General features: G+C 40.0%; 1 protein-coding gene and 2 non-coding genes across 13 annotated transcripts in view; all 3 read right to left on the bottom strand.

Annotated features, from left to right (window-relative positions):
- CNOT1 (CCR4-NOT transcription complex subunit 1) overlaps positions 1-13825 on the bottom strand; it is a 54196-nt gene that overhangs the window by 18635 nt on the left and 21736 nt on the right. For 5 of the 11 annotated variants that reach the window (XM_050904337.1, XM_050904343.1, XM_050904338.1 and 2 more), the window contains exons 16-28: positions 13237-13387; positions 11678-11879; positions 11139-11285; positions 9879-10003; positions 8735-9021; positions 7316-7394; positions 5827-6057; positions 4354-4494; positions 3306-3485; positions 2130-2246; positions 1612-1722; positions 964-1041; positions 466-643 (exon numbers count right to left, since the gene is read on the bottom strand). In XM_050904337.1, the coding sequence (XP_050760294.1) occupies positions 466-643; positions 964-1041; positions 1612-1722; positions 2130-2246; positions 3306-3485; positions 4354-4494; positions 5827-6057; positions 7316-7394; positions 8735-9021; positions 9879-10003; positions 11139-11285; positions 11678-11879; positions 13237-13387 (2027 nt within the window). The remainder of the gene's footprint in view (positions 1-465; positions 644-963; positions 1042-1611; positions 1723-2129; positions 2247-3305; positions 3486-4353; positions 4495-5826; positions 6058-7315; positions 7395-8734; positions 9022-9878; positions 10004-11138; positions 11286-11677; positions 11880-13236; positions 13388-13825) is intronic. The other 6 variants (XM_050904341.1, XM_050904346.1, XM_050904340.1 and 3 more) reach the window with 3 other exon arrangements.
- LOC127021356 (small nucleolar RNA SNORA46) lies at positions 2657-2795 on the bottom strand. The gene has a single exon (XR_007767203.1). It is a non-coding gene; the product is annotated as a small nucleolar RNA SNORA46 (small nucleolar RNA).
- Positions 12781-12916, bottom strand: LOC127021357 (small nucleolar RNA SNORA50). The gene has a single exon (XR_007767204.1). It is a non-coding gene; the product is annotated as a small nucleolar RNA SNORA50 (small nucleolar RNA).

Here is a 13825-nt window from a genome sequence, read left to right as displayed (position 1 = left end):
AGCAAATGCTTATAATGGAAGTATATAATTCTCATTTAAACCAGCAAGTGACCAAGAAACAAAAGTTTTGCAGTTCGATCATGAAGCCTCCTAAACTTATCAAGCAATTTTTATTCTCCATTTTCCCAACAATTAGTACCAAACTAGCTTCAGTACATTTTAACAGAGCTGTTCGTTACGCCACAGTTTAGCCCCCGATGTCTTGTTAATAGATCACCCTGCTTCACTCCCTTCTAAGGAGTAGCTACACACAGCCTATGTAGAATTAGTCCTCAGGATGGCTTCCATTCCCTTCCCGTCTCCAAACTCTACACCTACTTCTACTACAAAACTATCGAAGTGCTCCCAAGCATTCAGCAATGTTACAATAGAATACATAGCTTCACATTTTTCTTCACAACAGCATAACCTGTCTTGATTGAACTTCTATAGTGTGGTTCTGAATTCTATATGAAGTGTACTTACTAGTTGTTGTGATGGGTGGTAGCTCTTCTGGCTGCTTCACATCCTTCTTTGGAGCAGACAGCTGCTCATCCAGATTTTTCAGACGATCCTTATCTTTCAGGAGACTTCCAGGTTTCAGCTCATTGATGTCTAGTGCAAGATTCTTGCAGAGCACCTCAATCTCAAACTTCAGATTCAACTGCACAACAATTCTAGTTTAGGTTATGTCACAAGGAAAATACCCGAAACGTTTACCGGGCCACTCGACTCCCAAGCTTCCCGTTCTAACCCCATGCCTTTTAGAGACTTTAATAGTGACTGAGGATTAGACAAATATCTTGCATGCTGACCTCATAGGAGAAGAGTTTCATCCAAGTTCTACCAAATTAAGCAATGCCCAACTCTCCCCACGCTAAAGCAGCGAGAAGTGAAATTTGGTCCTTCACAACATCCTTCTTGACCGGTATGTCAAGAAAACCTCACACTCAGTAGGTATAGAAAAGAAAAACAGAAGTTTACTTTTAGATCATGTTCTTGATGTAGCTCAGCTAAAACATTCATAATGGCCATTGTCCACGGGTTTGGAGGCCTGAAGACCTACAAGAGAAAGAGGAGAGCAGTATTGCACAAACTTCTTGAATCATTTGGATAACTTACGACTGGAAATTTTTGAAATGCGAACATGTGTGCACACAGCCAGGGAAAAGTTTGTACAGCTGCAGTTAAGGTTGAATTTAGTACTCTGTTTGACTGGAACTAGATTAGGAAGCTAGTTGAACATTAAACTGGAAGCACAATGACTCGGTCCTTGAGAGATCAGTTCCATGTCAGCAGAACTGACAGGAGTTGATCAGGGTCGAAGGGGGGCAGGGGAATTAAAATAAATACATCCTAGAACAGCTTCAATGGCATCCTTCCATTTCTCAATTGAGTTCTGTTCAGGGATACCACAGTACGATTCAGTTAACACCACTTATTTAGACTGCAAAAATGCACGGGCCATGTACTTTCCCTCAAAACGGAAGTCCTTCACTTTAAGCCCTTACATCCCCTTTCTTTCTCTCCATGAAAATCAATCAGTTTTCACTTTGTAAAAAAAGCTAATTACTTTCTGCAATACTTATTTTGCCACTTGAACAATAACTCTGTCATCACAAAGTCACTTACCACACTTCTGACACTGGATTCTAAGACTTTGGCAACAAATGGCACTACATAAAGCAATTCCTGCTGTCCCTTAACGTATGCTTCCAGTAGTAGCGATTTCACATCCAAATCCTGAAAAACACCATCAACAATTGAAAAGGGGAAGAGGGTGGAGAAAACAGCAAGCACACCACAAAAATTCCACTCACACACTATTTCCTTATAGGATGTACTGGCAAGGCTGAGTCAAGACAGTCCTTCAATTTTACAGACTGCTAAGCAGCAATTACTTTTTGAACAAAGATTTACAGATATACATTTTTACATGGGATTAATTTAGTTCGGCAACAACTTAACTAGTAACTTTTCTTATATAAAAAAAATTTAGAAGCCTTAAATGACGAACTCTGGCATCACACTTTGTACTTAGCACACAAAAAAAAAGAGGCAACAGTAAGGCGATAAAATTTCCCAACTAGCCTATGCTACTGTGCAACATGTAATTCACGCCAAACAAATCTGTAAAGACAGAAGCTCACCGTGTGCAAGATGGGCTTATTTTTAGCCAGCGTAATCATTCCCAGCCAGTGACCAAGGTTCTTTAACAAGGAACGGTCTGAGAAGTTGGCTGCAGCTTTATCTGATGTCAGTAGCACCTAATGAAAAAAAACAACAACTCGAGCAACAACTGGAAGATAATCAGACTCAAAACCAAATCCAACCGCTGATCTGACTTAAGACATAAGGTTTTAGAGCATTGAGTTCTGAGCTTCAGTCACATTACAGAGATACTCAAAAGCAGCCTTCACTTCAAGGCAGCACCCCATCAATCCACCCTGGAATGATTTCAAAATTCCCTTCTTTCGAGAGGATCAAAAAGAGGATTACACTTTCCCAGACCTTACCATTTACTCTGTCAACACTGTTACACTTTATTAAGCAAGTAGTCGTAACTTGTGAAGGCAATGCTTCATCACAGGCCCGAAGGCTACAGTTTGCACTTCTTGAGAAACGATTTAATTCTCATTTCAAGACTTAAATCACATCACAAGTATTCTGCTGTTAGTTCTGTTCCTTAGCTTCAGAGGAGCATCAGCTGAATGGGGCAAGGTCAGCTATGCTCTAAAGAGCCAGGAGATTCTTTTGCACTACAGCGTAACCCATGGTGGTCAGGAAATTCCACCAACAGGTTTAAAAATAGTGCTTGCTTGACAAACTTTTTCATCCGCCTCTTCCGGGCTCCTGCTTCTCCCTCCTCCTCCCCTTCACATTATCTTAGCCCTCTAGTGAATTTTGGTTGTTACACCCCCACTCTCTGAACCCTCCCCTTCCCCTTTATTCTTCTTTGACCAAAACAGCAAAGAGTCTGGTTTTCTTACCTTTATACTTTCCCCACACAAAAGAACTAGACCATAAGCAATTTTCCCCTAGCTTATAATGTGCAAGCCCCACAAATTGAGAGTCCACCTACATAAATGCAGATTTGCCCTCTCATATAATTTGAATTAAGTCTTTGGTACATTCCTGACTGAAAACAGAAAAATCCTAGTATTCGTAAAGGTAACCTGGTAGTTTAATTGTAAGCTAGCAAGTAGATTTTTGAATGACATTCCATATTTGAAGATCAGCAACACAGTAAGCAAACAGCACAAGGAGAACAGCACACTCCTAAATCTTTAAATCTACCTAAGTATTAGAAAACTTGCACTACTCACCTTGATATTTCTGTAGGTTTCATTCAGAACCATTTTATTAAACTCTGGATTCTTAAGTGTGTCAAGGAAGTTTGAATACAAGCTGTGAAAATTAGGCTCAATACTGACTCTCTTCATCACAAGGTACTGTGATACCCAAGGCATGAACTCTTCTTTCACTGTTTCCTTCAATTCTTCAACCTGTCTCCATACCAAAGAAAAAACATGCCATCAAGATATGAGAAGATGACCGAAAACTTTTGGGGTCAGCTCTGACCAACACATAGTCATGGTCAGTCAATTGCTTTTAACACTAAGGTGTTTTTTTTTTAAAAAAAAAAAGCTTTGAAATCAGTGTCTCATTATCCGAAGATCTGGTCAACCAGTAAGTCCAGTAAGGACTTAATCATAAAATCAGCAAGGCATAATAGTTTCTCTCCCCCACTTCTCAGCTTTTTACCAGATAACTGCAAAATAAATGTCAGCATCTTACGTTAAAGCCACAAGATGGATAGCACAGGTGGCAGCAGTACTGCAGATTTCTACTAGGTTCAGAAAAAATTCCTTGAATTTCAGCTTGAAATACAAGAGTCCATCAGCTTAACCTTGCAATATTAAATGGTACCCAGCCCACTTATGATGTGAATGTTTGTTCAAACTTGTATTAATGTTTTTCAGAAACTTGCATTAGTATTTTTCAGTTCTTTCAAATGACAAAAAAATCAGAAAGGACTACCCAGCAATTACTCCAGGCATCTACTAGAAGTCCTTTCCTGAAAACAAAGCACTACTGACATATAGTACTTCAGTACAAAGGATCTGCCTATACAGAAACAAAGAAACTTGTAGGAGAAAGCAAGATTACGAACAGCTATCTTTTACCCATCTCTCCTTTCCCTGAAAAATTATATCTCCAAAGAGGTTCAAGCAGAAAGTGTTGGAAACTACTATTTCTTTACAGTGTGCTTCCTCCTATTTTTTTGCAAGTTGGAATTTTTGCAGAAACATCATCACTCACCACTTTAGAATGGATTTCCAGAAATACATAAAAATTTAATTTTATACTTGCCTTCTGTGTCATATTTGACTGAGACAGATTATTGAAGATGAAAGCAATTTTTTCCTGCACATTCTCTGGAGGTTCCACAATTCTCTCAGTTTGATCTGTTGCTACTAACAGCGTATCAATGTTGGTAGTATTAATGGAAGGCTGGAGGGAGAACAAGAAGTTAAGAACAGACAATACCTAGAGGTGACATCAAAAGAAACTTTTGCTCTGTTCTGTCAAGTGAAAAAAGAATTGAGCTTTATCAGGTGACATCTAGTGTCTCAGATTCATTTTCAACAGCACTCTAATGGAGCCAAGCGATTTTTTTACTCTACGAACCATGATCAATACTCAGAAGAATGCTGCTGTACAAAAACACCTCTAGCATTTACATTCATATATAATAGGTGCCACTGCAATGGCACCCATTAGGCTAACAGCCTGCATACACTGTTAGCCTGGAGAAAATCACAGTACAACAGTGAGCAGTACTTAGTACAGCAGTGAGTCTCCGGGAGCACTTCAGTGCTGATTTGGGAAGGAGAAATCCCAGAGGTTAATTTCTGAGAAAGCATGCCAACTGTAAGTCAACAGAATGTGACCCACGTCCCTGCAGCTGCAGGTCTGAACCCAAGGGCTTTAGCGCCTGGTACATTGCAATTAAGGGGAAAGGAGATACAGTTTTAAATATCAATCATGACTTGCATATAAAATTGGGCAATATAAACGCCTCATAATAACAACTATCTACATGACATAATCAGATGTGAAAGACATTAACAACTACACTACGAACTGTTCCCCACAATTTGTTCACAACGCTTTCAGCTACCTTTGGCTTTTGCCTCCTTTAATTTGAGGAGCTTCTTTTAAAAGAACTATATAAAGACAGTACCAAGAAGCAAGACCGGCTTGACTTTACAGTGCATCAGTTATCACACAGTAACAGCTCTACGCATTCTGAGCGTACGCGTGGGACCAAGTGTGCCCCAACACTTTCTGTGGAATAGCCAATACTATCAATCTGCCAACCCTGTAATAACTCTGACTAGCAGTTAAGAGACATGTTTACATAAGTGACTAAAGATCTGAAAAGCCTAATGCAGTTAGAACTGCTAGGTCAAATGTGATTTAGTGTGCAGTAAGCGTTCTCAAGCCCCAAGCAGAATAGCAGCTGCCAACTATTTCAAGAGTCCTATTGCAAGTCATTAACAGAAACAGTGGTTCTGTAATTTTCTTGACAATTAAAGCCTCAATAAACACATTTCTACTTGACAGCACAGTAATTCTATAGTTTCATGATCAAAAATGCCTTCTCCACAAAAACGCTGGTCCTTTGAAAAGGTTATATGCTTTAGGCATAAAATATGGACCACAGTTTGAAAACTTGTAGTATAGTAATTAAATCGGATTTTGTCTCCACGTACTGAACACAGATCAGCAACTTAACTCCTTTGCTTCTCCAATAAGGGCACTGGAGTGCCAGATGCTTACCGGCACATCCTTCTTGAAGCTGACTCCAGTTGGTCGGGTGATTGTAATGGTTTTTGCAACAGTGGTGGTGGTTGAGGTGGTTACTATAGTGCTGACTTGGCCAGCAAGAGGAGCTTTTGCTGGAACTTGGGCCTGGGCCTGAGCCTGGGCAAGTGCAATACTTCCAGGGGTGGTGATTGAACCCTGCATCTTCACAGGAGGATCTCTGGATTGCTGTCCATATTCTATGTACTAAAATAGGGTAAACAAAGTTCACATGCAGCAACAGAACTCCGGGCTGAGTTTTAGCGTGAGCAGTATAAAGGTTTGCCAACAATCTTTAAAGTACTTGACACTAATGCCATTAAGAGAATCTGCAAGATACAACTGAACACCCTTATACAGCATGTCTTGTCACTATTTACTTTCTTACTGGAGAAGAGCCTCAAGCTCTACTTCTGACCTCAATAGGTTGATGCCAAGTGTCAAGGGACTCTACATCCTTAAAAATTTACAGTGCACTACCCAGAAACCCCCATCCCTGCAGGCCTGGGATAGCAGAGTAAGAGAGGGGAAAAGAGCATAAGAGAAATGTGCGAGTATCAAGAAACTTGTTACAAAGCAGGTAAGAAGTCTTCTCCAAGGACTCCTACAGCTATATAGAAACGGTCAAGCCTGAAGTTCACAATGAATAAGCAAAAACACATTTCTGAAGTGTCCAACTAAGTTTTTACATCCTCTAAAGTAGCTCCACAGCAGAAAATAAGTTTCTTCCCCACTGTAATACATTTAACCCAGAACTTTGTAACATCAGACACCACACTGTCATTTAAGGGATACGGTCTGAAACCTGTTAGTGAAACACGCTGCTATTGGACTTTGCAGCTTTGGGTAGATGGCCTCTCTACCTTAATGTCAGAGCCGAACATTCTTCCTTATTTAGATTATGCTCTCAAGCTCTGCCACTGGGATTAGCTTTTCTGTATTCCTACCAATGAAAGCACCTTCGAGGCAGACACCATATAATCAACGCTGCTTTTACTCCTTGGACTACAGGGTATTTCCATTACTCTGATCAGACCTTCAGGAATGAAATTTTTCTCACCTTTACTTTAGCAGGTCTGAGCGTGAAACTGTATAAACCCAACTGAATACCCTCTATTTTAGAAGAAAACTCCAAATCCTTAAGGGACTGGAATGTGAATCCACTGAAGGCCTTTAAAACCTTTGGGCATGGCCCATGTGCACTGGTTGATCATACAGTTATATTCAGGCAGTTATTTCAACATGAGCAATCCAAACAGATTTATGGAAACTGAAGAGGTACCAGATAACCACTGTCACCTGTCCCCCCATCCCATGGCTAAACCTTTAAGAAAAGGCATTTGATTCTGCGGATGTATGCTATCTAAAGTTGTGACAGCTCAGAATTTTTCCAAAGGAAAACAGGAATTTGCTCAAAAGAATTTAAAATCATAGAAAACTAGTGTGCTAATACAAACACACTCACCTCCTGTAAATGATGCGGGAACTGTATAAAGTGACTAATAGAAGCCAAGTGCTGACAATACTGGGGATAGTCCTTCAATCTGTCAGACAAAATACGCATTAGTCAAACATAAACCCAGATCAAAAACAGTATTACAGAGAAATACAAGTATAACACTGCTACGTCATTCCCATACTGCATCACAGAATTACTTCTGGACTGCTTACAGCAGCTGTGCTATAAACAAAGCATTTTCTACAAAGTACATTTTGTTGCAAAACCCATTTGAAATGAATTCATTTAACAGCAAAACACAGGGTTTATTCACAGCAACCCATCTTACCCTACATCTTGATACTTCTGACTGAGCACACAATTGCATTTATATTCAGTGTTTGCAATAAGATTATTGGATAAGTAATTTGTAGTCTGGCTCAGTGCTTTTTAAACAGCAAACCAGAGTGCCCCTAACACCCAAGACAGAAGCTTCACCTATGCACACCAATTATTATAGTTCTACTTATGAATGCTAGACACTGCTACTACTCATGGAGAATAAAATCTTTAGGTCCCGCTTAAAATGGTTCTTAAGAGGAGTAAGATGGTGGCTAAGTCTCAAGTATGTCAGCCTTAAGTGTCTTTATTCATTCTGTTCAGCTAACTCCACAACACAATATCCAACCACGAACACTGTAAGCAACAGCTTCTATTACAGATGAAATACTGCGGGGCAGATGAACTATAAAAGGAGAATAAGGACAGAAGATAACATGCTCCTTGCTTATGAGCCCACACTTCAAGTTCACATATTTCTAGTCATTAAATAATTCCAGGAAGCTAATACTTTTCAAGTTCAAGTATATCTTCCAGAATGGAGATTTTTCCCATGGGTGTACAATCCTGCCTACTGTGGCAGCCTGCCTTGAGAGTTTCCTCTATCTGCAATCCATTAAAAGCTTTGAGAAAGCTTTTTTTTTGGAGATACTTTTTGCCATACTTGAGGTGTCTGTGCAAAACCAAAGTCCTAGAGCTTGGTTCCTAGCCAGGCTTTCAGTAATGAACAGTGCAAATAGCACTCTATTAAAACGCACCTGTAAAGAGTAATTACATTCACCTCATTTCTAACAAGCTGACAACTTCATCTAACTCAACACTTCACTGAATTACTTTTATAAACAAAGTCCACTAAGTAGTTTCAGCATCTCAGTTTGTCCCACATTTATACAGGTACCGCACTGAACATTTGATTTAAAAAAGTCACCTTTTAACTAGCACATTAGCACATTTTGTTTCAGCTCAGCATATCTTTAAAGTAATCCTGAAGTTGAGATGTGTAAATTTGTAACACATAAGCAATCTTGTACTGCATAATTAGAGCAGGTTCGAGGTTAACAAGACATTACATGTACTGTTACAAGTATTACCAAAAACCACACTCACCTATTTTTAAATCTATCTAGTGCAGCAATACCAAAATAGTACATTTTGGATGCAAAAGGCTTTCGTAAGGCTTCAAGAACATAGCGCAGGGCCAGGCCCAATGCCATATAAGTAACCAGTCCTTTCTCTATTATCCCACCAAAGAGGCAGGCTGTTATGTGCAGCTCTTTATCTGGGTACTGGGGAAAGAAACGGTATTCCTCAAACAAGTTCCTCAGCATACAGTTAAACACTTCTCGTTCCCGTTTAATGTTGGAGTCCTTAAACCTCTGCAGCATTTCCAAGACCTGCAAAGAAATTGGAAATCGTTACCAACAGATTTGCTTTATTTCAGCCCTTCTGCATCTTCAGGTTTCAAGAGTGCTTGCAACTACTAAGGTAAATTGCACTACCACAAGCTAGACTGCAAACTAACTGCTTCAAGAAAAGCTCATTTTAGCCAGTAGACACTACATCACTACAAGCAGCTTCCTCTTCAGACTTTCGTTTCCTCCCCTTTCTTTTAAGTAACTGTCTTCACATAAAACTTTGTGACCGCCTACTCGATTGCTTCAAAATCAGAAAAATGAAAATTAATGTTCAGTGTCTTCCATAATTTATAACCACACAAATATATTAAAGTAAATTTGAAGTACTTCAAAGAGCAAGTACATCAGACTGATAATTACTCTCATAGAGACTAACCAAAATAATTAGTGAAGCTCAGAAGGCAGAACTTAGGACACCTTTATATATTTAGAAGTTGTAGTCTTTTTTAGATACATTAAGAACAAATATATTCAAGATAAGTATAATTCATACAGACTGTTTAAAGGCACACTTTAGCACTTGTTGGAAGCACACAAGCTTCCGCTCCACATTGAACTCTTCCCACTTAGCATCATTTTAGGAGCGTTAATTAGACATCTAAAGTCTTCAGTCCACAGAAGTCAAAGCTGAATGTAATGATCAGCTGCAAGTTTACTCTGAAAGCATGCTGCCTTAGAAATATACAATTTCAACCAAGCAAAAAAGCAATGCTGCAAGCATCTACCACTAGCCCTTTATTATTTTTCACTAAAACTAACACATGAAGGAATAATTACTATCAACTTTATAGCAAGTCTCTGGACAGGTGATGCAACTGCTACAGAAGGAAACTCACCTCATCTACAGACATGGTCGGATGTGGTGGATGGTTGTAAATACGCTGGAAGTAGCTGTTTGCCTCATCATCTATTTCTTTGCTAAAGTTCTGATTAGCCTCTGGCCACACCTGAGATAAGTCAGCTGTTAAAAAAGGGAGCAGGTATCATGGTCAGAACAACTTCAGGCAGTCAGGATTTCATCTAGTCCTTTTCAACTCTTCCACCAATCTATACAGAACCTGCTAGTTCTCCTGAAAAGCAGGGTATTTAAACCTTTCCAGTAGACAGGAATTGCTATTTAAAAATCTGTTTTCAATATGTTATATTTACACAAAAGAACTGAACCCTAAGATAGAATTAACCTCATACTGTTGTATTCCTAGAACCCATCGCATCCCAAGCTAACCTCAACTGACGCCTAAACTAAATAAATGCAAAACAGACTAGAATAAAGCATGCTACACAACACTAACATGCAGACAAACTTTCACACAAACTTTCAGGCCAGCCAGTGAGCTTCAAGCAAGTTTATACTGAATGTTCAAGCCCAAAAATATAAACCAATGGTCACTACAGCCGCCTCCGCTGTACGTCTGTAGAGATCGGTAACTTTGCTTTTATGGAGGAGCTATCAAAGGAAACATATGTAGTAACAGCAATGTGGAAGGTTTAGCATATGGCTATGCTTCCCAAAGGCAACATTTGATTGTGTAAACATTTCATTGTGAGCATACTTCAGAGGCGTAAATGAGTTAAGGATAATGGCTCAGTGTTAGGAACAAAATTATTCCTTCCAAAAACCACCTTCCCACCAACTTTTGTTAGTCTTATTTGTATCCAGTGTTGCAGTCCAATTCACCGCTTCACCTGTCAAGTTCTCTGCTGCAACAGGACCTCACCCAGGTAGCTTTGTTTAACCTTGTTACAAACAAAATAAAACCCACCCTCTTACCAAATGCATACAATTCTCTGTAAAGAGCAGGACAACACTTCTGTTCAAAACACAGTACAACAAAAAAAAAAGGACACACACTGTTCATGCAAATCCGTAACATGTTATATTTTTATGCTAACAGCTTTTTTTTTAATCCCCCCCATGCCACTTTGCAAGCTTTTAGTATAGAAGCTTAGAAGCACCTTTTTCAGACTAATGGCATAATACAAGAGCCACATTTCTAACATTTACCACCTACAGATCCAAGCCTCCCCTGAAGGAAATGCAGATTAACTGCAGACCACAGTCACACTTCACAGCCACAGACAACACTACCACTTACAAGGTTTCATCTTACTCTGCTGGAATGTAGGCTGGTTCAGTCCAGATGTGCTCAGCTTCCTTTGCACGAATGGGTCATTGTTCACCGCAGGAAGGCCCAGGGCTCCAGTTCCTATGCCAGTCAGGCTACCCGTAGTAAGACCACCTACTGAAAAGCAAACAACTGGTCATCCAGTTGCACCCTTCACAGTATGCACTTATCACTCCCAGCACTTGTCATTTCCAAGAACTCAGGGCTATATAGCCTCATAACGGTCTAATATCAAGCAGTTTTCTCAAGCAATTCTTCACCTCTGTCCCAACCTAAAATAACGCTGCTAAAATCTGTCAAAACACTCATCCCCTTGACTCTCAAACTTTTTACCTATTGCAGTTGCAACATTCTGAAGTGCTGTTTCAGCAGTGACCTAGGAGCGAGGACTGAATAATTCCCTCCCACCCGACACACAGCTGTTCGTCCAGTATCCCCAACCATGGCAATAACAGCGCCTTAGCTCCGATATGTCAAAAATACAAACCACTCCACCCGGACAGCAGTACCTGGAAGCTGTGAAGAGAGTCCTCCGATGCCACTGAAACCTGTTGTCTGGTTTTGGGTGGAAAGAGGGGGGAACGCTTTTGCTGGTGACTGAGGAGTACTGAATGCAGAGCCCAAGTTTGGAGGGAAGCCTTGCATGCTCTGGGTATGAGGAGCAGCTGAGCCACCTAAACTAAGAGATGCCATTCCTGCAAGCGAGTCGATCTGAATGAAGAAAGGAAGATTATACACAGACATCCATAAACCACAATCAAGCTGATTTTTGGCAAGTTTTGTATAAAGACAGCTACATATCAAAACATTCCCGAGAAGAGCTTTTCTGCATGGTTACTTTAAATTCTGAAGTCATCCAGATCACCTCAAAAGATTAGTTTGTCTACAGAATGCGATTTCACTTTTTCTTCTACAATCCCATAAAATCCTATTCTATCAGAGGTTTTACAGAAAGCCTGATTGCTCCGTAGTCTCTAGTTAAGTGTAACACAACAGTAAATGCTTATAAGCAGCAGCACGTAGGTTTTTATACTAGTTTATGCTCTGCAGTTTGCAACTTAGACCTCACCAAGACTTACAAAGGCTATTTCATATCAAGCTTACAGAGTATTTTTGACTGTCTGAAGGATCCCATTATGCCCACTTTTCACAGCTAAATACCTGAATGCAGTCTTCAATAAAAAGCATTAAGACCTGGGTGATGAGTAGGAGGGAAGGCAGAATACTAGCTGACAAAGCAATAAGTTAAGAGCTCCTGACTAGGAACAGCAGAAAACTGCGTTATCTGCCCAAAAGACAGCATGACTACGGACTAACATCTGCTGCTCTATTTATTCACATCAGTTATTTGCAGCAGGTTGCCAAGATATTTGGTACATCTGATGAGCAACTTCAATAAAGCAACAATTAACAAGGAAACTGCTCTCTGTATTTAGTTTACATAATCTACTGATGCTTCAGACATTCCTAAATGCTGAATTGCCACTATTTCATGTGAAAAACTTGTCACCACTTTAAAATCTGCCATTGAATGTAATTGCTAGAAGCAAAACCTGTCTGTAATGTGTTGCTCCCAGAGGAGGAAGGGATGATGAGTGGCAGGGAGTAACTTAAATGTACCTTGTTTTTAAAAGAGCAGTTCAGTTGAGAGCTGAAGAGCCCCAGTTATAACAAGTCCTTACGCTCTAGCACTGTTGCTTGGCCCGTGAAGCTACAAACAAGACACATCAGGTTCAAAGGCAGTGCTTAATTCTCAAAAGTCTTAGTAAATTTTAGCACTTTAAAAGAAACCCTCAGTTATTTTAAATAAACCAAATCTCTATCCCTCTTCAGTGCTCCCATCCTGCTATACTTCAGTTACTTCTTAGTTGCGAAGCAAAAGACAGTTCAGAACTACAACCCTCAGGCGTTATTCTGTAGTTACAAGCAAGTTACCTAGACATGCAAGTATAGAACTAAGGGAGCCAGATGATGTTTTACTTAGTCCTGCTGAAAGAGCTCAAAGAGTGCAGCAGAACTAATGCTAAATCAACACCACCTCTAAAAATGCAGCATGTTATTTGTCTACCTGTACAGGAGAGATGGCATCCAGGCTGCTAGCACTGGGCGGGCGTCCTTTTGGCATGACTCCAGGTGGTGGCTGTCTAGCCTTGTTCATGACATTGCTGCAGTTAGCTACCATGGTGAGGATCGTCTCTGACAGCTCCTGAGAAACACTCCTAGAACAGAGAAGTAGGATAATGAGCCATGTAACATTCATGAAACAAAGGCCCCTAACTTGTTTGGTTTTCCTACAGAAATTGGGGCCACATTTCACAAACAGAAGCTGCAAAACCCCAGTAGAAGCTACATTTCGTTATTTGCAAAATTTGCATCAGAGCATGTCCCAAGAGCATCGGCTATATTTAAATAGAAAATTTCAAACTGTAGTTCTAAAAATTAATCTCCAATAGAATATTCCTTTGTTTTCAATAATTCAAATACTGCTTTACAGTTACCCCAGCAAGTAATGACTTACAGAAAGCTGGGATAGGTACCTACATGGCTCCAACAGTCCTTGGAAGAGCAGACTATCTACAACAGTCTTTGTCTGCTGTTGTCAACATTATGGGCTATACACAGCTCAGCCTCGTGAATTAAAACACGCAATAACTGAT

The sequence above is a fragment of the Gymnogyps californianus genome, chromosome 12 (assembly GCF_018139145.2).
Source record: "Gymnogyps californianus isolate 813 chromosome 12, ASM1813914v2, whole genome shotgun sequence".
Taxonomy (NCBI): domain Eukaryota; kingdom Metazoa; phylum Chordata; class Aves; order Accipitriformes; family Cathartidae; genus Gymnogyps; species Gymnogyps californianus.
Note: the sequence above shows the minus strand (reverse complement) of the source record. Positions and strands in the feature narration are given on the sequence as shown.